Here is a 21057-nt window from a genome sequence, read left to right as displayed (position 1 = left end):
CCTTTCAGATCTCTTCTGTATTGAGACTCTTGCTTCTGATTAAGTATCTGCAAAACCTCTCTCAGGAATAGAGAAGCTGGCCAGGAACTGCTATTCTGGTCTTATAATAGTACCCTTCACCCTCTCTTCTTCTCCCTGAAACTTCTGCCTTGTGTTGCCACTTTCAGCATGGATGAATAATGAATAAAGAAGTGTGTAACTTTGTAGCTGGCTGGAGACTTTCCTCAGTGCTGCAGTGCTACCTGCCTCCTTGCCTGTATTCAGATGCTAAAAATTCCAGGGGGGAAAAGAGGTACCTTTTACACCAGGGAAACCTCTTTTTCTCAAGATAGGCACAGAACAATTTATAATTTCAGTACTGTGTCTCTACAAAGGAGTGGAAAGTAAAACATTAAGATATGGCAAAGAGTGTGCCCCACATGCCTGATATTGTTAGTTTCTTTAATGGAAACCATTACTGAATGAACAGGCCCTTAGAGATGACTGGCTCAGATTGAGTAACAAACTGACTAGCCAATAGCCTTGTGGCGTCATCATCTGGACACAGCCAGCTTGAACACTGTGCCTGCCACAAAGGCCATTCCTGGAATTGAACAGACCCACCATAAACTTCAGCACAGGCCATTCACTCAGCAAGCAACAGCCAGGCAGCCTCAGGAGGTGGGATTGCTCTTCTTAATCCTGGCTGATTACTTTGCTAGCACACATTGTGTTGTTAAATTCCACTAGGGAGAAAATAGCAGAGGAATAGTTTTCTCTAGGGACCCTCAGTCTAAGGCAGGGTGAATCTAAACCTGGTTCATATAGAGGGACTAGATTTTCTCCAGTGGAACTGGTAATGTAGTAATGGTTGCCCATATGGTCTGATTTTCAGAGTTGGGAGGCACCCACTACTTCCATTAAAGTCAATGTGGAGGGGGAGGGGGGAGAGAAGCAGGTTGCGGATGTAGAACACCTGAGAAAATCAGAGGAACTAGAGGTTAAGATTCCTAATCTGAATTTGTTGCTTGGCTCAGAACCTTGGGTAGTGTTGTCACAGCAGAAGTGACACTCACCTTGCTCTCTGATCTACCATCACGAGTTCAAGTCAGGCTCACAGCGTCCATAAAAAACAGTTACTCACCTTTTGTAACTGTTCTTTGAGATGTGTTGCTCATGTCCATTTCATTGTAGGTGTGAGTGCTCGCCACATGCACCAGTGCCGGAAGTTTATACCCTCAGTGGTATCCGTAGGGGACCGGCTTTGGCGCCCTCTGGAATAGTGAGCATATGTGCCGGTATAAGGGCACCACCAGCCCCCTCCCTCCCTCAGTTCCTTCTTGCCGGAACTCCGACAGAGGGAAAGGAGGGTGGATCATGGAATGGACATGAGCAACATATCTAGAAGAACAACAGTTACGAAAGGTGAGTAACCATTTTTGATTTGAGTGCTTGCTCAATGTCCATTCGATTGTAGATGACTCCCAAGCAGTACCTTCGGAGGCGGGTAGGAGTTCACAGATGTGTCGATTGCAAAGCTCTGCCAAATCCAGCATCATCCCTGGCTTGCCATCACCCAGATGATGTAACGCATAGCATCACCCAGATGACGTAATAATGCATAGCATTATATGTGGTAATGTGTACCGATGACCACGTCATGGCTTTACAGATGTCCTGGATGCGGACATGGGCCAGGAAGGCAGCCGAAGATGCCTGATCCCTCGTAGAGTGAGCCTTCACTATCAGTGGAGGCACAGCCTGCATCAACTCGTAACAAGTACGGATGTAGATGGTGATCCAATTCGAAATCCTCTGAGAGGACACCAGAAGGCCCTTCATCCTGTCAGCTAACGTGATAAAGAGCTGAGTCGATCTGCGGAAGGGCCTGGTGCGCTCCAGATAGAAAGCCAGGGTGTGCCTGACATCTAGAGTGTGCAGACACCTCTCCTCATTGGTCGTGTAAGGCTTTGGACACAACACCGGGAGGAAGACATTCTGGTTGACGTGGAAGTGTGACACCACCTTTGGCAGGAAGGCTGGATGGGGCGGCAGATGCACCTTGTCCTTGTAGAATACTGTATACGGGGGCTCTGAAGTGAGGGCTTTAATCTCGAACAGTCGCCTCGCCAAGGTAATGGCTACAAGGAATGTGACCTTCCATGACAGTTGCAAGAGAGCAAAAGGTGAGAGGCTCGAAAGGAGAACTGGTGAGACTGGAGAGGACCAGGTTGAGATCCCATTGGGGAACCGGATCTCATAAGAACATAAGAATGGCCCTTCTGGATCAGACCAAAGGTCCATCTAGCCCAGTATCCTGTCTTCCGACAGTGGCCAGTGCCAGGTGCCCCAGACGGAATGAACAGAACAGGTAATCATCAAGTGATCCATCCCCTGTCACTCATTCACAGCTTCTGGCAAACAGAGACTAGGGACACCATTCCTGCCCTTCCTGGCTAACAGTCATTGATGGACCTATCCTCCAGGAATTTATCTAGTTCTTTTTTGAACCCTGTTATGGTCTTGGCCTTCACAACATCCTCTGGCAAGGAGTTCCACAGGTTGACTCTGCATTGTGTGAAGAAATACTTCCTTTTATTTGTTTTAAACCTGCTGCCTATTAATTTCATTTGGTGACCCCTAGTTCTTGTGTTATGAGAAGTAGTAAACAACACTTCCTTATCTACTTTCTCTACACCAGTCATGATTTTATAGCCCTCAATCATATCTCCCCTTAGCTGTCTCTTTTCCAAGCTGAAAAGTCCCAGTCTTATTAATCTTTCCTCATACGGAAGCCGTTCCATACCCCTAATAATTTCTGTTGCCCTTTTCTGAACCTTTTCCAATTCCAATATATGTTTTTTGAGATGGGGTGACCACATCTGCACATAGTATTCAAGATGTGGGTGTACCATGGATTTATATAGAAGCAACATGATATTTTCTGTCCTATTTTCTATCCCCTTCTTAATTATTCCCAGCATTCTATTCACTTTTTTGCCTGTTGCTGCACATTGAGTGGATGTTTTCAGAGAACTATCCACAATGACTCCAAGATCTCTTTCTTGAGTGGTAACAGCTAATTTAGACCCCATCATTTTATATGTATAGTTGGGATTATGCTTTCCAATGTGCGTTTCTTTACATTTATCAACATTAAATTTCATCTGCCATTTTGTTGCCCAGTCACCCAGTTTTGAGAAATCCTTTTGTAAGCTCTTCGCAGTCTGCCTGGGTCTTAACTATCTTTAGTAATTTTGTATCATCTGCAAATTTTGCCACCAGGAGCGCGGGGACCGTCCATGACGCTCTGGTGACTGACGACCGGCATTGAGGCTCTGGCGACCGGTGTTGGGGCAGTGGTAACTGGCAAGGCTCCGAGGATCGGTGCCGGAACTCCTGAGAGCGCCAAGGAGGCTCTGGTGAGCAGTCCTTGCCAGGTGACTGTTGCCAGGGTTCCGGGAACCGATGGTGTGCCTCTGCAGCCTGGTATTGTGGGTCAGGTGACTAGCGTCGGGATCCCAGGGATTGGTGCCTGGAGTCCGGCGATCTGTGCTGGGAATTCGTCAACTGGTTGCGGGTCTGTGCAGCTCTGGAGGTTGCTGGCATGGCACTGGAAAGTGAGATGGGGCCGGGGTACGGTGCCATGGGGTGAATTATGTAGGGGTGCCATTAAAGACTTTCACCTTGAAACAGATGGGAGGAAGGGGTCCTTGGGCCTCTCTTCCCAAGGAGTAGGCGGCATGGGGAGGGAGAAGATGTCTTTTGCCGCTTGAAAGGCTTCTGGGGTGGATGGCACCATGAGGTACCGTGTGCCTCTACCACTCCCCAGAGTAGGAGACAGATCATGGGGCGGGCTAGGTTCAACCAGTGAGGCTGCTGCCTGACTGGGTTCTGGAGATGGCAAGGTAGTCTGAGCCAGTCTAGGCTCCACTTCTCCTTTATCCTTGCCCTTACGGATGCCCAGGAAGCGCCCCCTTCTCACGTGTTTCTTATGCCTTTTGGCTGGTATTGGCAATGGAGATTGGTGCTGAGAGAAATTCAGTGCCGGGGGGCACTTCTCGTCAATTCCGAGGTACTTGGTACTGAGTCCGAATGTGCCGGCTCCAAGGCTGGTGCCAGTGCTGACTCCATGAGGAGCATGTGCAGACTAATGTCTCTTTCTTGCTTGGTCTGGGGCTTGAATCCCTTGCAAATGCGACACTTTTCGTGAATGTGGGATTCACCCAGACATTTTAAACAGCTTGTGTGGATCGCTGATTGACATGGGCTTCTTACAGCAATTGCAAGGCTTGATGCCCAAGGAGCAGGGCATGCCCCATCTCTGGCTAAGTCCCTCAGGGGACTAGCTATCATTAAGGTATACTAAACTATTGAGAACTGCTAACTATCAGCTAACTACAACTATTTACAAAGAAAATAGGTCAAAGAACCACTGAAAGGAAACCACTTGCTAGAGCAAGGGGAGTGTTCCAGCACCAATACTGGCGGAAAGAAGGAACTCAGGGAGGGAGGGAGGGGGCCAGCGGGACCCTTATACCAGCATATATGCACACCACTCCAAAGGGCGCCAGAGCCAGTCCCCTATGGATACCACTGAGGGTAAAAACTTCCGGCACCAGTGCAGTGGTGAGCACACATCCCTACAATGGAATGGACATGAGCAAGCACTTGAAGAAGAACTAGTATTTTCTTACACCTGCAGTACCACCTGCAAGTGGATTCTTATCTGAGCAGATTGGTTGCCAGCTTCTATAGTGCCTGTATTTCTCACTTTCACAGAACCTCAGACTCACCTTCTCTTGGGTTACCTGCCTCTCTCACTCTTCTTCTCTTTGCTGAGACCCAAAGTCTACTACCCCCAGCAAGGCAATCAGAGTTACCTCTGAGGACAGAGGAAGAAGTATGGGCTGGGAGTCCAAAGGTGGCTGCTGTTACCTTAAACTGGCCCTGCCTGCACTGTCTTTCTCTTTCTCTGCCCTACAACTGTGCCACTGGATCTGGAACGGCTGGAAAAATATTTGGATCTGGCGAATATAAGCTGGGGGCCAACTTCCAAAGGACCTGGAAAATGGAAAAGATGGCTTAGCTTGGACTGTTCCTCCCTCCTTCTGCACAGAAGCCTCCCCACTACTTTACCCTCACATCCCTTATGCTAACAACCATCAGAAGGCAGCAATAGCCCAGTGGGTATGTCTGGAACAACAGGGACCCAAACAGCTTTTCCATGTGTCTCTGTTTATGGTAGTGTGACTGCAGACCCATCCTGCCCCAAGGGATTACAACATACCCAGAGACATACATTGGGACAGACACGTGAAAGAGGCTTAGAGCCTCTGTTTTAAATCTTGGTCCCAATATCATCAATGGGAGTTTTTTACATTGACTTCCATTGAGCCAGGATTTCACTCTCTGTATGTGGGTGTCTGGCTGGCCTTCTCAGACAAGTGTGCCTCTTTCACCCCATCTTATAGATTAGAAAGGGCTGGACTCATCCAGGAGCAGTCTCTACAACCGAGCAGTAGAGGAGGAGGGAGATGCAGCTCTAAACCTTGCATAGATACTACCACATAATCAAATGGGCAGAAGAATCTCTCCACTGGCTTCTTTGATAGCCTTTCCCAACTCAAAAGTCAGTCAAAGCCCTGCCCACTAGGGAGCAGGACCAATCCCAGGGTGCACCATGAGTTTGTCCAAGTAATTCTCTTCTGAACCTATTTGTCCCAGTGGATGTGGTTGTGCTGCTTCCCAATTCACTACCCTGAAGGTTTCCATGTCAGGACCTAATAAACTGAGTTTGAATGGGCCAAGCAGAGAGTGAATCCTCCTTCTGACACTTCAGAATCCATATGGAACTTTCAGGCTGAGAGACGGAAGGGAGGGTATTTTGCCTGCATCCTCCCTTGCTGACCCTGGGGCTGTGCATGGAACTGCCCTGTTTAATCTCTTGCCTTTCCAAGTTACTATCCATTCTACTTCTAGGACGAGTCCCTCAGAACAACCTCCCTTCTCTCTTGCCCAAAGTCATGCCATGTTGTATCTGACCTTGACTGCATGCTCCTCAGGGCAGGGCCCAGGTCTCCAGTCTCTCTAGTCAGTGCCAGGCACATGTAGGGCACTACTCAAAAGTGAAATGATAACCAAACCTTATGATGAGAGAAACAAGGGCTACAGAACAAAGAAGGTACTGGGTTGCAGAGGGAGAGGAGGAAAAATGGCTTAGTCCCTCAGGCACCTGGAAAAGGGGGGCCTAAAGTTGAACTGGGCAAAGTATCTTCCCCTCACATTTCCAAGAGCAACAATCACTTCTCTCCAGTTATTCTGCTCACTGAAATAGCACACACTACTCTTGGAGCTGTAACACCTTTCTTCCGGGGCAAGGAGAAGGCTTTAAGTGGCTTACCCAGCAAGTCATGCTTCCATTAGCCCTCCCTCAAGCTCTGTTGCTCAAGCTTATCCAACAGGCTCTGGCCTAAATTCTTCATTTCAGATTCAGAGAGGCAGGTTTGCCCTGGGTCAGCTAGCCACATCCTGCAGGAAAGGACTAAGATTTCTACCTCATGTGTTCACTTCAACTTGAACACTCCCAGTATGAATGGTTACATCCCTCCCTTAAAGGGAATCTCACAATTACCAAGGGATCCATATTATCTAGCTTACATTTCCTACAGTTCTAGACTGTTGCTGTCTATTGTCCCTCTACTGACAATTCCCCTCACACGTGCTCTGCATTAATTCCGTGAAGATGCTCACAGAAATAGGAAGGGGTTGCTGCCCGCAGTTACAGTAGACACGTACAGGATCAACAGAAGGAGATACTTTCAGCAGTGGCCAGAGGGGAGTCGGAGAATACATTGCAGGTAGAGGGTTTGCTTCCTGCAAGGCTGAAGACTGTAGGGTAGCAATGGCGGGAGCTCTGTAGGGAGCAACCGAGAGAAGAACAGTGCTCAACGGACTGGCATGTTCATTCAGGATCGCATAAATCAGTTTGGTCAGATCATAGGCACTGAGTTTTCTTTTTCCCTAGGGGTGCTCCACTCCCACTTTGCCCCAAGACCCTGCCCCCACTCCAACCTCCCCTGAGGCCCCACCCTCACCCCGCCTCTTCCTGCCCCCACTCCGCCCCTCCCTCAAGGCTCCACCCTCACTCCTCCTCTTTCTGCCCCTGCTCCGCCCCTCCCAAGGCCCCGCCCTCGCTCTGCCTCTTCCCACCCTTGCTCCAACCCTCCCCCGAGGCCCTGCTTGCCCACTGCTCGCTGCTTTCCACCCCCCGCAAGTGCCTCCCTCAGCCGCTTCAACAGCTGATGGGTGGCAGCTGCCCGAACAGCTGTGGCTAGTGGGTGCTAAGTACCCACTATTTTTTTCCCTTGTGTCAGATTCTGAGGACTGGGCTTTTAATCTGTAGTCCTATATATATCACGGCCCCAATACTCTGCAGCAAACGGGTCTTGAATTGTGCAAACTAGAACAGGGGTTCTCAAACTGGGGGTCAGGACCCCCCGGGGGGGTCGTGAGGTTATTACATGGGGTCGCAAGCTGTCAGCCTCCACCCCAAACCCTGCTTTGCATCCAGCATTTATAATGGTGTTAAATATATTTAAAAGTGTTTTTAATTTATAAGGGGGGTCGCACTCAGAGGCTTGCTATGTGAAAGGGGTCACCAGTACAAAAGTTTGAGAACTACTGAACTAGAAATTCTGCAGCAACTACATATACATTAAAATAGAGAAACTGTGTTATTTATTTTCATGTTGAATCCCATTTTACAGTGTCCCCACCCACATTATCAGGTCTGAGAGGGCTGCAGATTTTTCTGTTAACTGTTGTAAAAACTGCTGGTAGTAAAGCTGGAGGTTTTGGCAGGTGGTAAAGCGTGGGAGGCAGTTTGGAATTGTACAAGAATTGCATTAGCTGGATGTTTTTGCTAAAGGATCAGCAATGAAATTGTTAATGTTAATATTGGAAATGTCATCCTTAAATTTCAGAGCTAACCCCCCACTAGAGATGAATGGGGCAGGTCACTTCTTTTTGAGCTATTGTTTCAGGCTGTGCAGACTCAGGCAGAAACCACTGCATCAGAGACACTCAGGTCATGTTCTCATGGTTTTCTCAGCAACCATAAGGGCTAAAAATATAATTTTTTAAAAATTAAAGCTCAGATTCTGGAGCTCAATTCTGCTGCAAATTCCATGGCTGCAGCATCACAGAATACACAGGGCCTTGGCAATAACATCACATACAGTTTTGGTTCATCTAAACCAACAACATATCTGTTCTGCAGACACTTTTGAAGCAATGGAAAAAGATCAGGTTCTTGTTCCCTAGACACCAGTCCCAGAGGAACCTCTTTGAATTAAGCAGTCATGAACCAGAGAAGTAAGAAAATTAGAGAAGGCAAATCCATAGGACATACCTAGGTTAACCCTTTCTGGACAGAGAGGCTTTATTGCAAGACAGAAAAATAAAAGTAAAAAATGCCCTGGCCTTTTAAAGGCCAAACAGAAACAGCAGACTGTCCCCTTTGCCAAAGCTAAAAGCAAAGGTGGCTCATTTTAGCCAAGCTCTCCTTTCAACCATATTTCTAGCGATCCTTCATCTCCAACTCTCCTTGCCGGACTCAGCCCCAGCTCCCCCTCGGTAAGTCCTTCTTACGGTGTCCCAGGAGGAATTAATTCCACCCTCAGATGGCCCCAGGGCTGCTACTTGCAAACCATTGCACTCAGGGTAAGAAACTGTGTCTTTTTCTCTAGCCAAAGGGTTGGCCCCTTCCCTGCCAACTCCTGGAGATCAATACAGTCCATCATTCCATTCCTTTACCCTTCTCTCCTTGTCTGTGGGACCTGCACTCACCTGTGGATTTTGTGCCTGGCTCACAGGATGCTGCACTGCTAAGGCTGTTCTGGAATCCATTCAGCTGCCCTTCTGTAGAAGTTACCCTGGCAGACAAAAGCACTGGATTAGAACGAGATCAGCATGGAAAGGCCAGGCCAGTGAGAGACACTAAGTCATATAGGCCACTGGGGCTCAGAGATGGGAGCCACAAAACACTACCTGAACGTGGAACGAAATGGGCAGTGCAAGCAGGAAGCTCAAAAAAGGTAGAAGGGAGATAAGTGAGCCCACAGGCACCTGCAAGAGCCACTCCGTCTATATGCCTCAAACAGCTGTTTGTCCTGAGTGCCCCTGTGCCTGGCTCTGAGAGAAGTAGATGGAAAGTGAAGGAAAAAGCATTTGGTTCTAAGCTGCCAAGTCACAAAACACACTTAATATTACCATGGGTCCATACTATTCAGTGCTCTGAAGCAGAAAAGAAAAAAACAGTTACTCACCTTTTTGTAATTGTTGCTCTTCAAGATGTGTTGTTCACGTCCATTCCAATCAGGTGTGTGCATGCCACGTGCATAGTCGTCGGAAACTTTTCCCTTAGCAGCTCCCGTCGGGTTGGCTAGGGAGCCCCCTGGAGTGGCGCCTTCATGGTGCTCAATATATGACCCTGCCGATCTGACTCCCCCTTCAGTTCCTTCTTGCCGCCTACTCCGACAGAGGGGAAGGAGGTAGGGTATTGGAATGGACATGAACACCACATCTCAAAGAACAACACTTACAAGAAGGAGAGTAACTATTTTTTCTTCTTTGAGTGTTTGTTCACATTGATTCCAATCAGGTGACTCCCAAGCTCTCCCCTGGAAGTGGGGTTGGAGTTAAGGAACCACTGATTGGAGAACTGCCCTGCCAAAAGCTGCGTCCTCTCTGGCATGCTGTGTGATGGCATAGTGGGTAGTAAACATGTGCATGGATGACCAGGTCGCCATTCTGCAGATCTCCTGGATGAGCACCTGGGCCAGGAAAGCTGTGAATGAGGCTTGAGCCCACGTCAAATGCGCTGTAATAGGTGGAGCTGGAACCTTGACGAAGTCGTAGCAAGTACGGATGCAGTCCATGATCCATGACGAAATGTGCTGTGAGGAGACTGGAAGCCATTTTATCCGATCTGTCACAGCTATGAACAGTTGATTCGATTTCCTGAAAGGTTTCATGCGCTCAATGTAGAATGCTAGCGCTCTCCGGATGTCTAGCAAATGAAGTCTCTGCTCCCGCGAATTGACATGCGGCTTGGGATAGAAGACTGGTAGAAAAATGTCTTGTCCAATATGGAATTGAGATACTACCTTGGGCAAGAAGGCTGGGTGAGGCCTGAGCTGCACCTTGTCCTTATGGTAGACCATGGGGGGTGGAGGTCAGTGTTTTTACCTCGGACACCCTCCTGGCTGAAGTGATGGCAACCAGGAACGCTACCTTCCACGAGAGATACAGAAGGGAGCATGTAGCCAGTGGTTCAAACAGGGCTCCCATTAGTCTGGAGAGAACCAGATTGAGATCAAGTGGGTATAGGTGGTCGAGAATGTGGGTATAGTATTTCCAAACTCTTTAGGAAACAGCCCACCATGGAGTTGGCGAATACAGAGCGCCCCGACTTTCCCGGGTGAAACACCGAGATGGCTGCAAGGTGTACCCTGATGGATGATCCTACCAACCTTTGTTGTTTCAGATGTAGTAGGTATTCCAGGATGAGTGGTATAGATGTCTGAAGCGGAGATGTGTGACGCTGCTCACACCAGCACAAGAAGCTTTTCCACTTAGCTAGATAAGTGGCCCTAGTGGTAGGTTTCCTGCTACCAAGCAACACCTCCTTCACCGAATCTGAGCATTGGAGATCCGTTGGGTTTAACTATGAAGCTTCCAAGCCATGAGACGAAGGGATTGGAGGTCTGGGTGAAGGAGGCGACCTTGGTCTTGTGTAATCAGGTCTGGGTAAAGTGGTAGTGCTATCGGGGTGTCCACCCATATCTCCAGAAGCATGGAGGACCAATGTTGTCGTGGCCATGTCAGGGCCAGCATGATCACGTCTGCTCTGTCTCTGCGGATCTTGAGCAGCACCTTGTGAACGAGTGGGATCGGTGGGAAGGCGTACATGAGGTGGTCCCCCCAAGGAGGCAGGAATGCATCCGAGATGGAGCCCGGACTGTGTTTCTAGAAGGAGCAGAATGTTGGACACTTCCTGTTGCTCCTGGTGGTGAATAGGTCCACCTGGGGAAAACCCCACCTTTGGAAGATGGAATGTGAGATGTCCAGGCGGACTGACCACTCGTGGTTGAGAAACAACCTGTTGAGATAGTCTGCAATCTCGTTCTGCAGGCCTGGGAGATCATTTACCTGGAGGTGTCCTGAGTGGGCTATACAGAAATCCCAAAGCTGGAGAGCTTCATGACAGAAAGGGGAGGAGTGGGCTCTGCCCTCTTTGTTTATGTAAAACATGGCGGTGGTATTGTAGGTCAACACCCCCATGCACTGACCTTGAAGTCTGTCCTTGAAGGTCTGGAAGGCTAGTCTCACCGCTCTGAGCGCCTTTATATTGATGTGGAGCAGGATCTTGGACTGCAACCACCTGCCCTGCATCTGTAGATCTCCAAGGTGGGCCCCCCCAACCCAGGTCTGATGCATCCATTACCAAGGTCATGGATGGCTGAGGAGCGCTGAACCGAGTCTAGCAGCACTGCCCCAATAAATTCTATTCTTTGGGTTGGTGACAGCGTTGACTTGTCCATGTCGAGGAGGAGACCCAGTCTCTGGAAGGTATTTGTGACTAACCGGACTTGGGACTCCACCTGCTCCCTGGAACCCCCCCTCAGCAGCCAATTGTCGAGGTAGGGATACACCTGTACCTGCCTCTTTCGGAGAAAGGTCGCAACCACTGACATGCACTTGGTGAACACTCAGGGGGCCGTCGATAAACTGAATAGGAGCACCGTGAACTGGTAGTGCTTGTGATTGACCACAAACGTCAGGAAACGTCTGTGGGCTGGATGAATGGCTATGTGGAAATACGCATCTTTCATGTTGAGGGTGGCGTACCAGTCCCCCGGATCCAGGGAAGGAATGATCAAACTCAGGGAGACCATGCGGAACTTCAACTTTACCATAAACTGGTTGAGTCCTCGCAGGTCTAAGATGGGTCTGAGACCCCCCCCTTTGTTTTGGGGATTAGGAAGTAATGGGTGTAGAACCCCTTGCCCCATAGCTCCTGAGGAACCTCCTCCACTGCCCCTAAGGCGAGAAGCGATTGCACCTCCTGTACAAGGAGTTGCTCATGAGAAGGGTCCCTGAAGAGGAAGGGGGCTGGGGAAGGGGGGCTGGGAGGGTGGGGAAGAGCAGAATTGGAGAGAATATCCCACCTCTACCGTGCAAAGGACCCAACAGTCCGATGTTGTAAGGGACTACGTACGGTAGAAGTGGAATACAGTTCAGAAAGCAGGGAGAAGGCTCCGGTATGAAGTCTGGCACGCTGTCCTCAGGCGTCCCCTCAAAACCCTTGTTTGGATCCCGACTCTGGCTTAGTCAGGCCCTGGCCCTGGATTGATGACTGGTTAGACGGCCTTCGCCTATTGTTCCTGCCCTTACAGCGGTAAGGGTCCTGACTTGGGTGGGGTTGATATTGCCTCTGCTGCTGCTGGAGTTGAGGTTTGAAAGGTTTTCTCTGGGTAGCAGACGTATGCATCCCCAGAGACTTCATTGTTGCTCTTGAATCTTTGAGGCTATGGAGTCTCGAGTCTGTCTGGTCTGAAAACAGCCCTGCGCGTCAAAGGGAAGGTTCTGCAGGGTCTGTTAGACCTTTGGGGGAAGACCTGAAGCCTGGAGCCAGGAGGTTCTCCTCATGACCACCCCTGAGGAGATGGTTCGTGCAGCCGAGTCGGCCGCGTCAAGGGAGGCCTGAAGGGACATCCTGGCCTCCTCCTTCCCCTCCTCAACCAACACTGAGAACTCCACTCTTGACTCCGCAGGGAGCATCTCTTTGTATTTGGACATAGCGTCCCAAGAGTTAAAGTTATACCTACTGAGGATAGCCTGCTGGTTGGCTATCCTCAGCTGAAGGCCCCCAGCAGCATACACTTTCCTGCCAAAGAGGTCTATACGTTTGGCCTCCTTAGCCTTGGGGGCCGGTGCCTGTTGCCCTGGCGCTCTTTTTCATTTACCGCTGAGACCACCAAGGAGCATGGGTGTGGGTGAGAGAATAAAAACTCGTATCCCTTGTAGGGGACAAAGTATTTTCTCTCCACACCCCTGGTGGTGGGCGGAATGGAGGCTGGAGACTGCCACAGGGTCTTGTTGTTATTCTGAATTGTTTTAATTATTGGCAGTGCCACTCTGGAAGGACTCTCTGGAGCGAGGATGTCCCCCATTGTGTCCTCTGATTTGGTTGCCTCCTCTGCCTGTATTACGGACTATGTGGTGGAGTAGGTCCTCGTGAGCCCTGTGGTCAATGGTTGGAGGACCTGAGGCTGACGCTCCTGCCACCGCCTCATCAGGCGAGGATGATGATGAGGCAATCGGGGTTACAGGGTCCTCATGGCCCTCAGCTGTCCTGGTTGTTCCTGGGCTGTGCTAGGTTCCCCTGTTGTTCCAGCCCAATCGGGGTGTCCTGGGCTACAGGTGGCACTGGACCCGCATCCCCCGACTGCTCTGCAGTTTGAGGGGGCAGTCTGGTGAGGGCCACTTCCGTTGCCCGAGAGACAGGTCTATTCCTCGGTGAGTGGGAGGGGTGATGTCCTGAGGCCATAGACCTGGAAGCCCTTGAAGGGGTACCCTGGGCCTGGTGGTAAGCTCAGGGGGTCCAGAAGGGCCATTGTGCGGGGGATAGCCACTGCAGCTGCCATGCTGTTTTGACGTATCTCCAGAGCTTCCCAGACCTATGCCTACTGTGCCTTGAATAAAATGATTTGGACTTGGAGTCCGAGGAACTCGAGGACGACGACCAAGGTGGTGCTGACGACCCCTGTGCTGGTGGCCAGTGCTGTGAAGAAGAGGTTGGGGATCGGTGTCACAACGACATGTCAAGGATGGGAACTGGCTGTCCCTCGAATGAGACTGGTGCCGCACCCCGGTGCCGTGGGATGGTGCCAATCCTCTGAGGGGTCCTAGATCAGCACTGACCCCTCAATGTCGAAGATGTAGATCTCCTCTCCCCTGGTGCCATGCAAACTTGTACCGTGGGTGGTGCCGGGGAGTGGTGTTGTGGGGATGCGGACCAGGAACGGTGCTGGGAACGGTGCCGGTCTGGGGACAAGGAGCACCACATCATCGCAGGCTTGTCTCTAGATGGTACCAATCTAGGTGGTGCCAGAGGCTTCTCTCTGATGGTTGAGGCACCATAATTTCAATGAAGTCCTTAGCAGCCTCAAAAAGTGTCCGGGGTGCAGAGTGGCTCCAACACCTCCACCAGGCACTGCCCCGCAGAAGAGCCACTAAGTGCCGGACTCAACGGTGCCTGCTGCTTGGTGGCTGAGCCTTTCCTTTGGAGCAGCAGAGCATCCCCTGATGATCTCGCAGCCCCCTGAGGAGAGCGCCCTCTGTCTGTCTTCTTATGCCTCTTGTGTGGCCCCAGAGATGTGGAGCAGTGCCGGGGATTTCTGGTTCCGAGGGTCTCTCTCGCCAGAGTCCTTCATTGGCACCAAGTTGCAGACCGATGCCGGGGCACTCTGCACCGATGAACTTGGGCCTGGGGCTGGGCGGTCTGGTGCTGCAGGATAGAGTGCGGCTTCCATCAATAGTTGTTTTAAACAGAAGTCCCGCTCCTTCTTGGTTCTAGGTTTGAAATCCTTACAAATCTTAGAGTGCTCTGACTGATACGCCTCCTCTAAGCACCTAAGGCACGAGTCATGGGGATCACTATTGGGCATAGGCTTCCAGCAAACACCGCAAGATTTAAACCCCTGGGCTTGCAGCATGCCTTGCAGCCCAAGGTGGGGTGATGGGATACAAATGATCCCAGTTACCAATCACTACTACTACCTATACTAACAACACTAACCACTAAAACTACAAAGAACTAGGCACTAGGCTAAGGGAGCACTTGCAAGCAAGTGAACGCAGTTCTAACACTGCCACGAATGGTAAGAAGGAACTGAAGGGGGGTCGGGTCGGCAGGATCATATATTGAGCGCCATGAAGGGCGCCACTCCATGGGGCTTCATAGCCGACCCGACGGGAGCGGCTAAGGGAAAAGTTTCTGACAACCGTGCACACGGTGCGGACACACCTGATTGGAATCGACGTGAACAAGCACTTGAAGAAGAACATCTTTGTTAAGCCATTTAGTAGGACACTACTGCACACAGGGAGGGAGGTTGCAGAGAGGACTGTGTTCAAAGCTAAGCTTAGGATCTCACACGCTGACCCCAGCTGGAGAAGCACACAGAGTCACTGAGCTGTAAGCTGAGAGCCACACACAAGAAGAATCCAATCCTTCCTCACTTCATAAAGCAGATGCCTCTGCAGGCCCATCTGCAGTTAGTACAAAAGTTTGGGGCACAAAGAGAATAAATCCTCCTTGGGCTTTGTGCAGTTCAACTGTGCTTCCTTTATCAGGGGAGTATCACTCTCATAGTGAGATTAGCACTTTCTCCTGCTTGAAAATGGATTAACTCACTGAGGACTCTAGGTCAAACTAGATGATCATAATCGTCCATTCTGGCCTTAAAATCTATGAATCTATTCCCTTCTCATTGCTCCTCCCTCTCTCTCCCTGATCCCTCCTGACTCCCTCTCCTGGCTCTCTGGCTCTATCCTTTCTGACTACTTCATGGCCTTCCTGACTTTCTATTCTGGTCAGTCCAGACTCCCCTGCTCAGTACTCCTGTGCCTTTCACAATTCTTCCTCCTCCTCCCCTGACTCCCCTCTGTTGCACAAGTTCAGAATAACTCTCCGCTCTCCTCAGTGATAAGAATAGTAGTCTCCAATCCCCATGTGATGTGCTGATGACTAACAGACTCAGGCACATGTGAGCAACTTCTGAACTGTTGACTGACACCTTTTGCCTTCAGATTTCAGTCAGCAAGTTGCCAGAAAGGTGCTCCTGACAGCTGTATGGCCAGGCAAGGGCACCTGTATTTTTCTCAGCTGGGTTGCATGGAGTAAATTGGGATCCTGGGGAGAGGGGTCTGATATGACATTTGCATGGAACAACCTTTGCCTTATCTCAGTCATAGTCTGAAATGCTATTGTCAAATGACATGCTGGATTCCATGTTTATTGTTTTTCATGGACAGTTCTGGATCCACTGTGCTCATGGTTTCTTACTGCCAATGCAGCAAACTTCAGCCAGGACCTGAAAGTCCAGCTGCGCTCTTTCTGCCTCTTACATAAAGATTCTGCACTTGGAATTTAGCTGCCGATTCTGTCAGTGCTGCATGAGTCAGAGTCGAATCCAGCTCACTCATTGTAGCTGTGTGAAGTCTGCAGGACTAACAGATAAAAACATGTTGTGTCAGTAAAGTCAGCAGGTGTGACACTAAGACACGTGGAGAGCCGAGGGCAGGAGGATCATGCTTCTATCCATAACTGCATTTAAACAGAACACACTCTCTCTCTCTCTGGTGGCATCCCACACACCTGCCCACCATCTTCTTTTTCTACATACTCTTTCTCTCTGTAAACTCATCTACTCCTGCAGTTTCAAATATCACCTCTATGCAGATGATTCTCAGATCTACATCTTTGCCCCAATCCCTTGCCATCTATTTATTCTCACATCTCAAATTCTCTCATATCCTCTTAGAAGTCCCACTGCCAGTTCATACTTCCCAAACTGAACTGATTATCTTTCCTTCCAATTCCTCTCTTCTCCACTCCTGGGTTGCCTGACAACTTCTCTGTCTTTCCCATTTTCCAGGCTTCAGTGTCTGTCAACTTTGGTTCTTCTCCCCAACAGTCCATCTCTCACTAAGTTGTGTTATTTCTTCCTGTTTAATGTCTCCCAAACTGTCCTTTCTCCATTCTCACCTTTGTATACATTTTCATCAGTGCCTTGATTCTCTCTTAGCCTGATGACTGCCTTGGAATGGGAGCTCACATCCTTCACTTTGACATAGCACCACTTTCTTCTAAGCTGTCTGGCACAGACTGCAGATTTGGAGGGAGCTGCTCTTCTACAGGTTACGGGGGATCTAAATGTTGATCCTCTTTACTGTTACTACTTATTCCTGGGAAACTAATGGGGTAAGGGGAACAGAATTGATCCCAGCAAATTCACATAATACAAGAACTGAGGTTCGACCAGAGGACAGCACCAGATGTGAAGAGCCAGTGCCAGTAGGGCTTGTTCCTCTTTGTTGTTCTTGGATTGGGTGTCTCTGCATGTGTGTCTGTGTGTATGATGTGAGGCTGGCCAGGGGCTAAGAGCTGCAGGCCTAGTGAGCCCAGCTGTGTCAGTATGTTAAATCAAGGCACTTCTCTCCGATGCACTGCTACAGCTGCCAAAAAATGTCTAAGGGTCAAGCTGCCTGATTAACCCAGGCACTCAGGAGCTAAAACAACAAGCATGCCTCTGTGCAGCAGTAGCAGAAAGTGAAAGGGGTCCCAATAACAGTCGCATGCATCCTCTGTTGCTGTCTATCCTCTCCACGGTGGGCACTCTGCTTTTGTGTGAGATACACCCAGCACACTTTAGACACTTCATGTCTGCCAAGGAATAAACAAACATGGGAAGGATAGGGTTCAAACCAGAACTAAAGCGATTTGCAGAGCTCTCTCTGCAGCCACCTCCTCTGTTTTCTGCATATATGCCAGGGTTGGCCAGTCCTTGCTAAGGCAGCTGGCTATAGCCAATATCAGATTGCAGTCAGGACTCCACCCGATTCTGAGGTGGATTTGCAGAAGCCTGAAGAAAAGCATCATCTCCTCCCTGCTCCTGTGTTGGTTATGATAGTGCAGAACTCTTGGACCTTTCGCAGATAATGCTGGTGCCACACAAAGTATGTAAAAGAATAATAGTGCAGAAGGATTCTTTTTGGGAATGGGAATTTGACATCAACTTCATTCCCTCTGAGCCACAGTACTACTGGTTACAGGGAACAATCAGTCAGAGCAGGTGCCTGAATGGGAATATTGGGAAATAGCATTAACACAAAAGCTCAATACAAGAGACTGTGCTACACTGATCAACGTCACCATCAGGTTCTGTCAGTCAACAGCTGGCCAAAGACCGGCCCACGAGTTTCCCTAGGCTCTATGAATGCTGGTGCCATGAATTGTACGGTTTCTTTTCTCCACTTGGCGCTTTCTCTCCCTTGTCTGCAGTGTTCTTTTCTTCGAATGATGGTTCTGCTCACCAGCTTTTCAAGGCCCTGTTTTACCTCGTGCTGTCACAGTTCTGGTTTTAAAAAGCAGTTCTCTGAATAGCAACTGTTAAAAATAGCATCGTAGCATTTCATATTTATTGTATCTCAGTCACTCCAAAACAAATGTTCTGAGATTAAAAGTGGAAAAATGTTTTTTTCTATCTACCAACCATGCCAACTCACTTCAGGCTCTGAAAGTCAAGCAGATTTATTTCTGCTTTGCACATCATCATCTGTAATGAAGGTTCTGCAGACCAAATGCTGCCCTCAGTGACATCTGCTTGACCCCACTGTTTATAGATGCTACTTCAATGACAGTGTGATCTCATTGTCTCCAAATTCTGCCCTTGGTAACACCTGGATGACCCCAACAAAGGATATAATTTTGGCCTGCAGAACCATCATTACTGATGATAGCGCACAGGGTGGAAAGAACCCAGCTTGACTCCTGGAATCCAGGACGAGTTTGCGGTGCTAGCAGTTAGAAAAGCTATCTTTCTATTTGTAATCTGAGCACATTTAATCTGGAAATTATTGAGAGACAAACATGGAACCCAGGAGACCATTTTATGGAGTCACATTTCTAACAAAGCTACACTTTAAACTTCCTTTCAGTGCTATGGTCTTTTCCCATACCTTAATGTAGGCCCCAGTTTTCTGCTCCATTACCTTAGTAAGGAGTCTGCTTTAGACACAATCCACAACAAGGACACCCTTCCTCTTTCCCAAACTGGGAGACTGAGAAAACAAAAGGGAACAGAAATAGAAAAGACAAGCCTTGCTTGTCTGATTGTTCCATTACTTTTTTCTTTTGTGTCCTGAGTTACTAAATGAATCAGTAATGTTCATCTTTAGAATCTCTATCTTGTTTGTAGCTGAGGTTTCCCGCTCTCATGCTTCTCCTGCTCTTCTGGACACCATATGTGCAGGCTGAGTGAGATGATAATATTTGCAAGGAAGAGATGGTTCAGGGAGACAAAATTGTCTACACAGCCTGGAGGAAATTCTAAAAACAGCTTTGAAAAGAAAATGTGATTATATTAAGCTACAAACAGCAGAGACAGAGAATAAAATGGTCTTAGAGAAATTAGAAAAATGAATCACAGAATCATTAGAATGATTAAAATGAGACTTTCCCTCAATTAATGAAAGTCAGTATGTTCCATTAAAAGACATAGGCAGGGCTGAGATCTCTTGGGAGGAAGGAGGCCTGGAAAGTAGCCAAGACAGAGTTAAGGGAGATGGTGGACAGCAAATTAGGGATGTGCTGGAAATCCCATATGGCAGCCAAAAAGCAAATGATACACTGTGTTTTATGTAAAGAGGCACAGTATCATGTCATTGACTAGGGATGTGATAGTTCTACTTTCGGATATAGCCACTTTTGGAATATTACAAATCCACCTCAACACAAGCGTAACATTGACAAATAGGAGAGGGTCCAATAAGTAAAATGAGATGACTGACACCTTGGTGAGTAGGACTACTATGTGAGGAGAGGTTAAAGAAACCTCAGTAAGGATAACTATAACTAGGAACCTTGAAGATGTGGAGGAGAGGATTCAAAGGATGTCGAGCACTGTATTTAGGAGGGAGAGGGTTGTTCTGGAAGGAGTATCTGTGAGCAGCAGGATGAAACAAACCAAAGGAGAAATTCGGGCTGCACATCAGGAGAAATTTCCTAGCAATAAGGTTGATTAGACTCTTGTATTGTCTCCCAGGCGAAGTGACAGAATTCCTGCTACTGGAGTTATTTAAAAGCAGGCTGAACATAGCATCAGAGAATGCTCTGTACAGAAGAGCTGGAGAATGGAGAGAATGGACTGAAGCATGGAAGACATCTTTTTCATCTCTAATCTCTGTGATTCTTTGAGGAAAAATTTCCTCCATTCACCCTGCTTCTTTCCATGTAAGTGAAAAAATATTATTGTGAGATCACGTGAATGGCAAGAATGGGTTTGGAGCCTTGTACTGGAGTCCGAAAGGCAACTCAGAAAGTATTTCCGGAGTGGCTCCTTGCAGCCTTCGATACTTGGATTACGTTTCAGAAATTTTGCAGGAATCTTCTGCTTCCCCCCCACCTTCTGTGCATTTTTGGTGCTGAGCTTTTTCCGGTTTTCCCACACTCCTGCCTGTCACAGAGCAGAAACCACAAAAATGCAGCAAAGTAAAATCTGTCCAAGAAGCTGCAATTCCATCTCACAAGGATAAACATTCTCTCTGCCAACAAGTGAGCACAGCACACCGGCATCTTCAAATACACATCTCTGCTGCCCAGCAAAGGAACCCACTGACACAGTCTGTCACCTGTACTAACATGAGCCACACCAGCACAAAGAGAATCAGATGGTGAATTCACCAGCACAGACCTGCCAGACCTCATGATCACAGCCGCCCTCACTGAGTCAACCAATCCTGCTAATGTCTTGTTTTCTTTTTAAATAGTTTTGGGGGATGAATTTTATCTCAACATAAGCATTGTGCAGGCAGGAAATATACCAGCTTCTCCAGCACCTCTGCCCATGTTCCTCCAAAACACCTTGCTACTCCAGTCCTGCTCCCTCAGCCCCCCAACCACAGCATTGCCAATGCACCTCTATTCTGCATCTGAGCACTTCCTCAGGGGGGCTTTTGGAAAAAGGACTATTTTTTATTAAAGCTTCTCTCTTAAATAGGGAAGGGGATGCGAGGAGTCAGAGAATCTGGCAGGAATCAAACAGAACTGAGGGGAGGTGGTTATAAATGTGGTTTTCCCCAAATCAGTGTTTTAGAGATTAAAACAAGCCCAAAGATGGGTAAGGAAAAGGGTTGGAGAGACTTCAATATGAGGACACATTGTAAAGATGGGGATTTTTCAGTCTACAGAGAAGAAGAATGAAAGGGGGCATGATACAGAGAGATATA

General features: G+C 48.6%; 1 protein-coding gene across 24 annotated transcripts in view; it reads right to left on the bottom strand.

The window, feature by feature from the left end:
- The window catches only part of TTLL5 (tubulin tyrosine ligase like 5), a 222163-nt gene that overhangs the window by 25981 nt on the left and 175125 nt on the right, over window positions 1–21057 (bottom strand). For 10 of the 24 annotated variants that reach the window (XR_010601104.1, XR_010601106.1, XR_010601107.1 and 7 more), the window contains one exon: window positions 8830–8915. The exons of 6 other annotated variants lie outside the window; for them this stretch is intronic. Coding sequence is in view for 13 of the 18 variants with exons in the window: in XM_005301618.4 (XP_005301675.1) it covers window positions 8830–8915 (86 nt within the window). In the remaining 5 variants the exon portion in view is untranslated. Of the gene's footprint in view, window positions 1–4825; window positions 5044–8829; window positions 8916–21057 lie in introns of those variants that run through there. 8 more of the 24 variants (XM_065595545.1, XM_065595544.1, XM_065595551.1 and 5 more) reach the window with 4 other exon arrangements.

The sequence above is a fragment of the Chrysemys picta genome, chromosome 4 (genome assembly GCF_011386835.1).
Source record: "Chrysemys picta bellii isolate R12L10 chromosome 4, ASM1138683v2, whole genome shotgun sequence".
NCBI lineage: Eukaryota > Metazoa > Chordata > Testudines > Emydidae > Chrysemys > Chrysemys picta.
The sequence above is the reverse complement of the archived record's forward strand: the minus strand, read 5'-3'. Positions and strand labels throughout refer to the sequence as shown.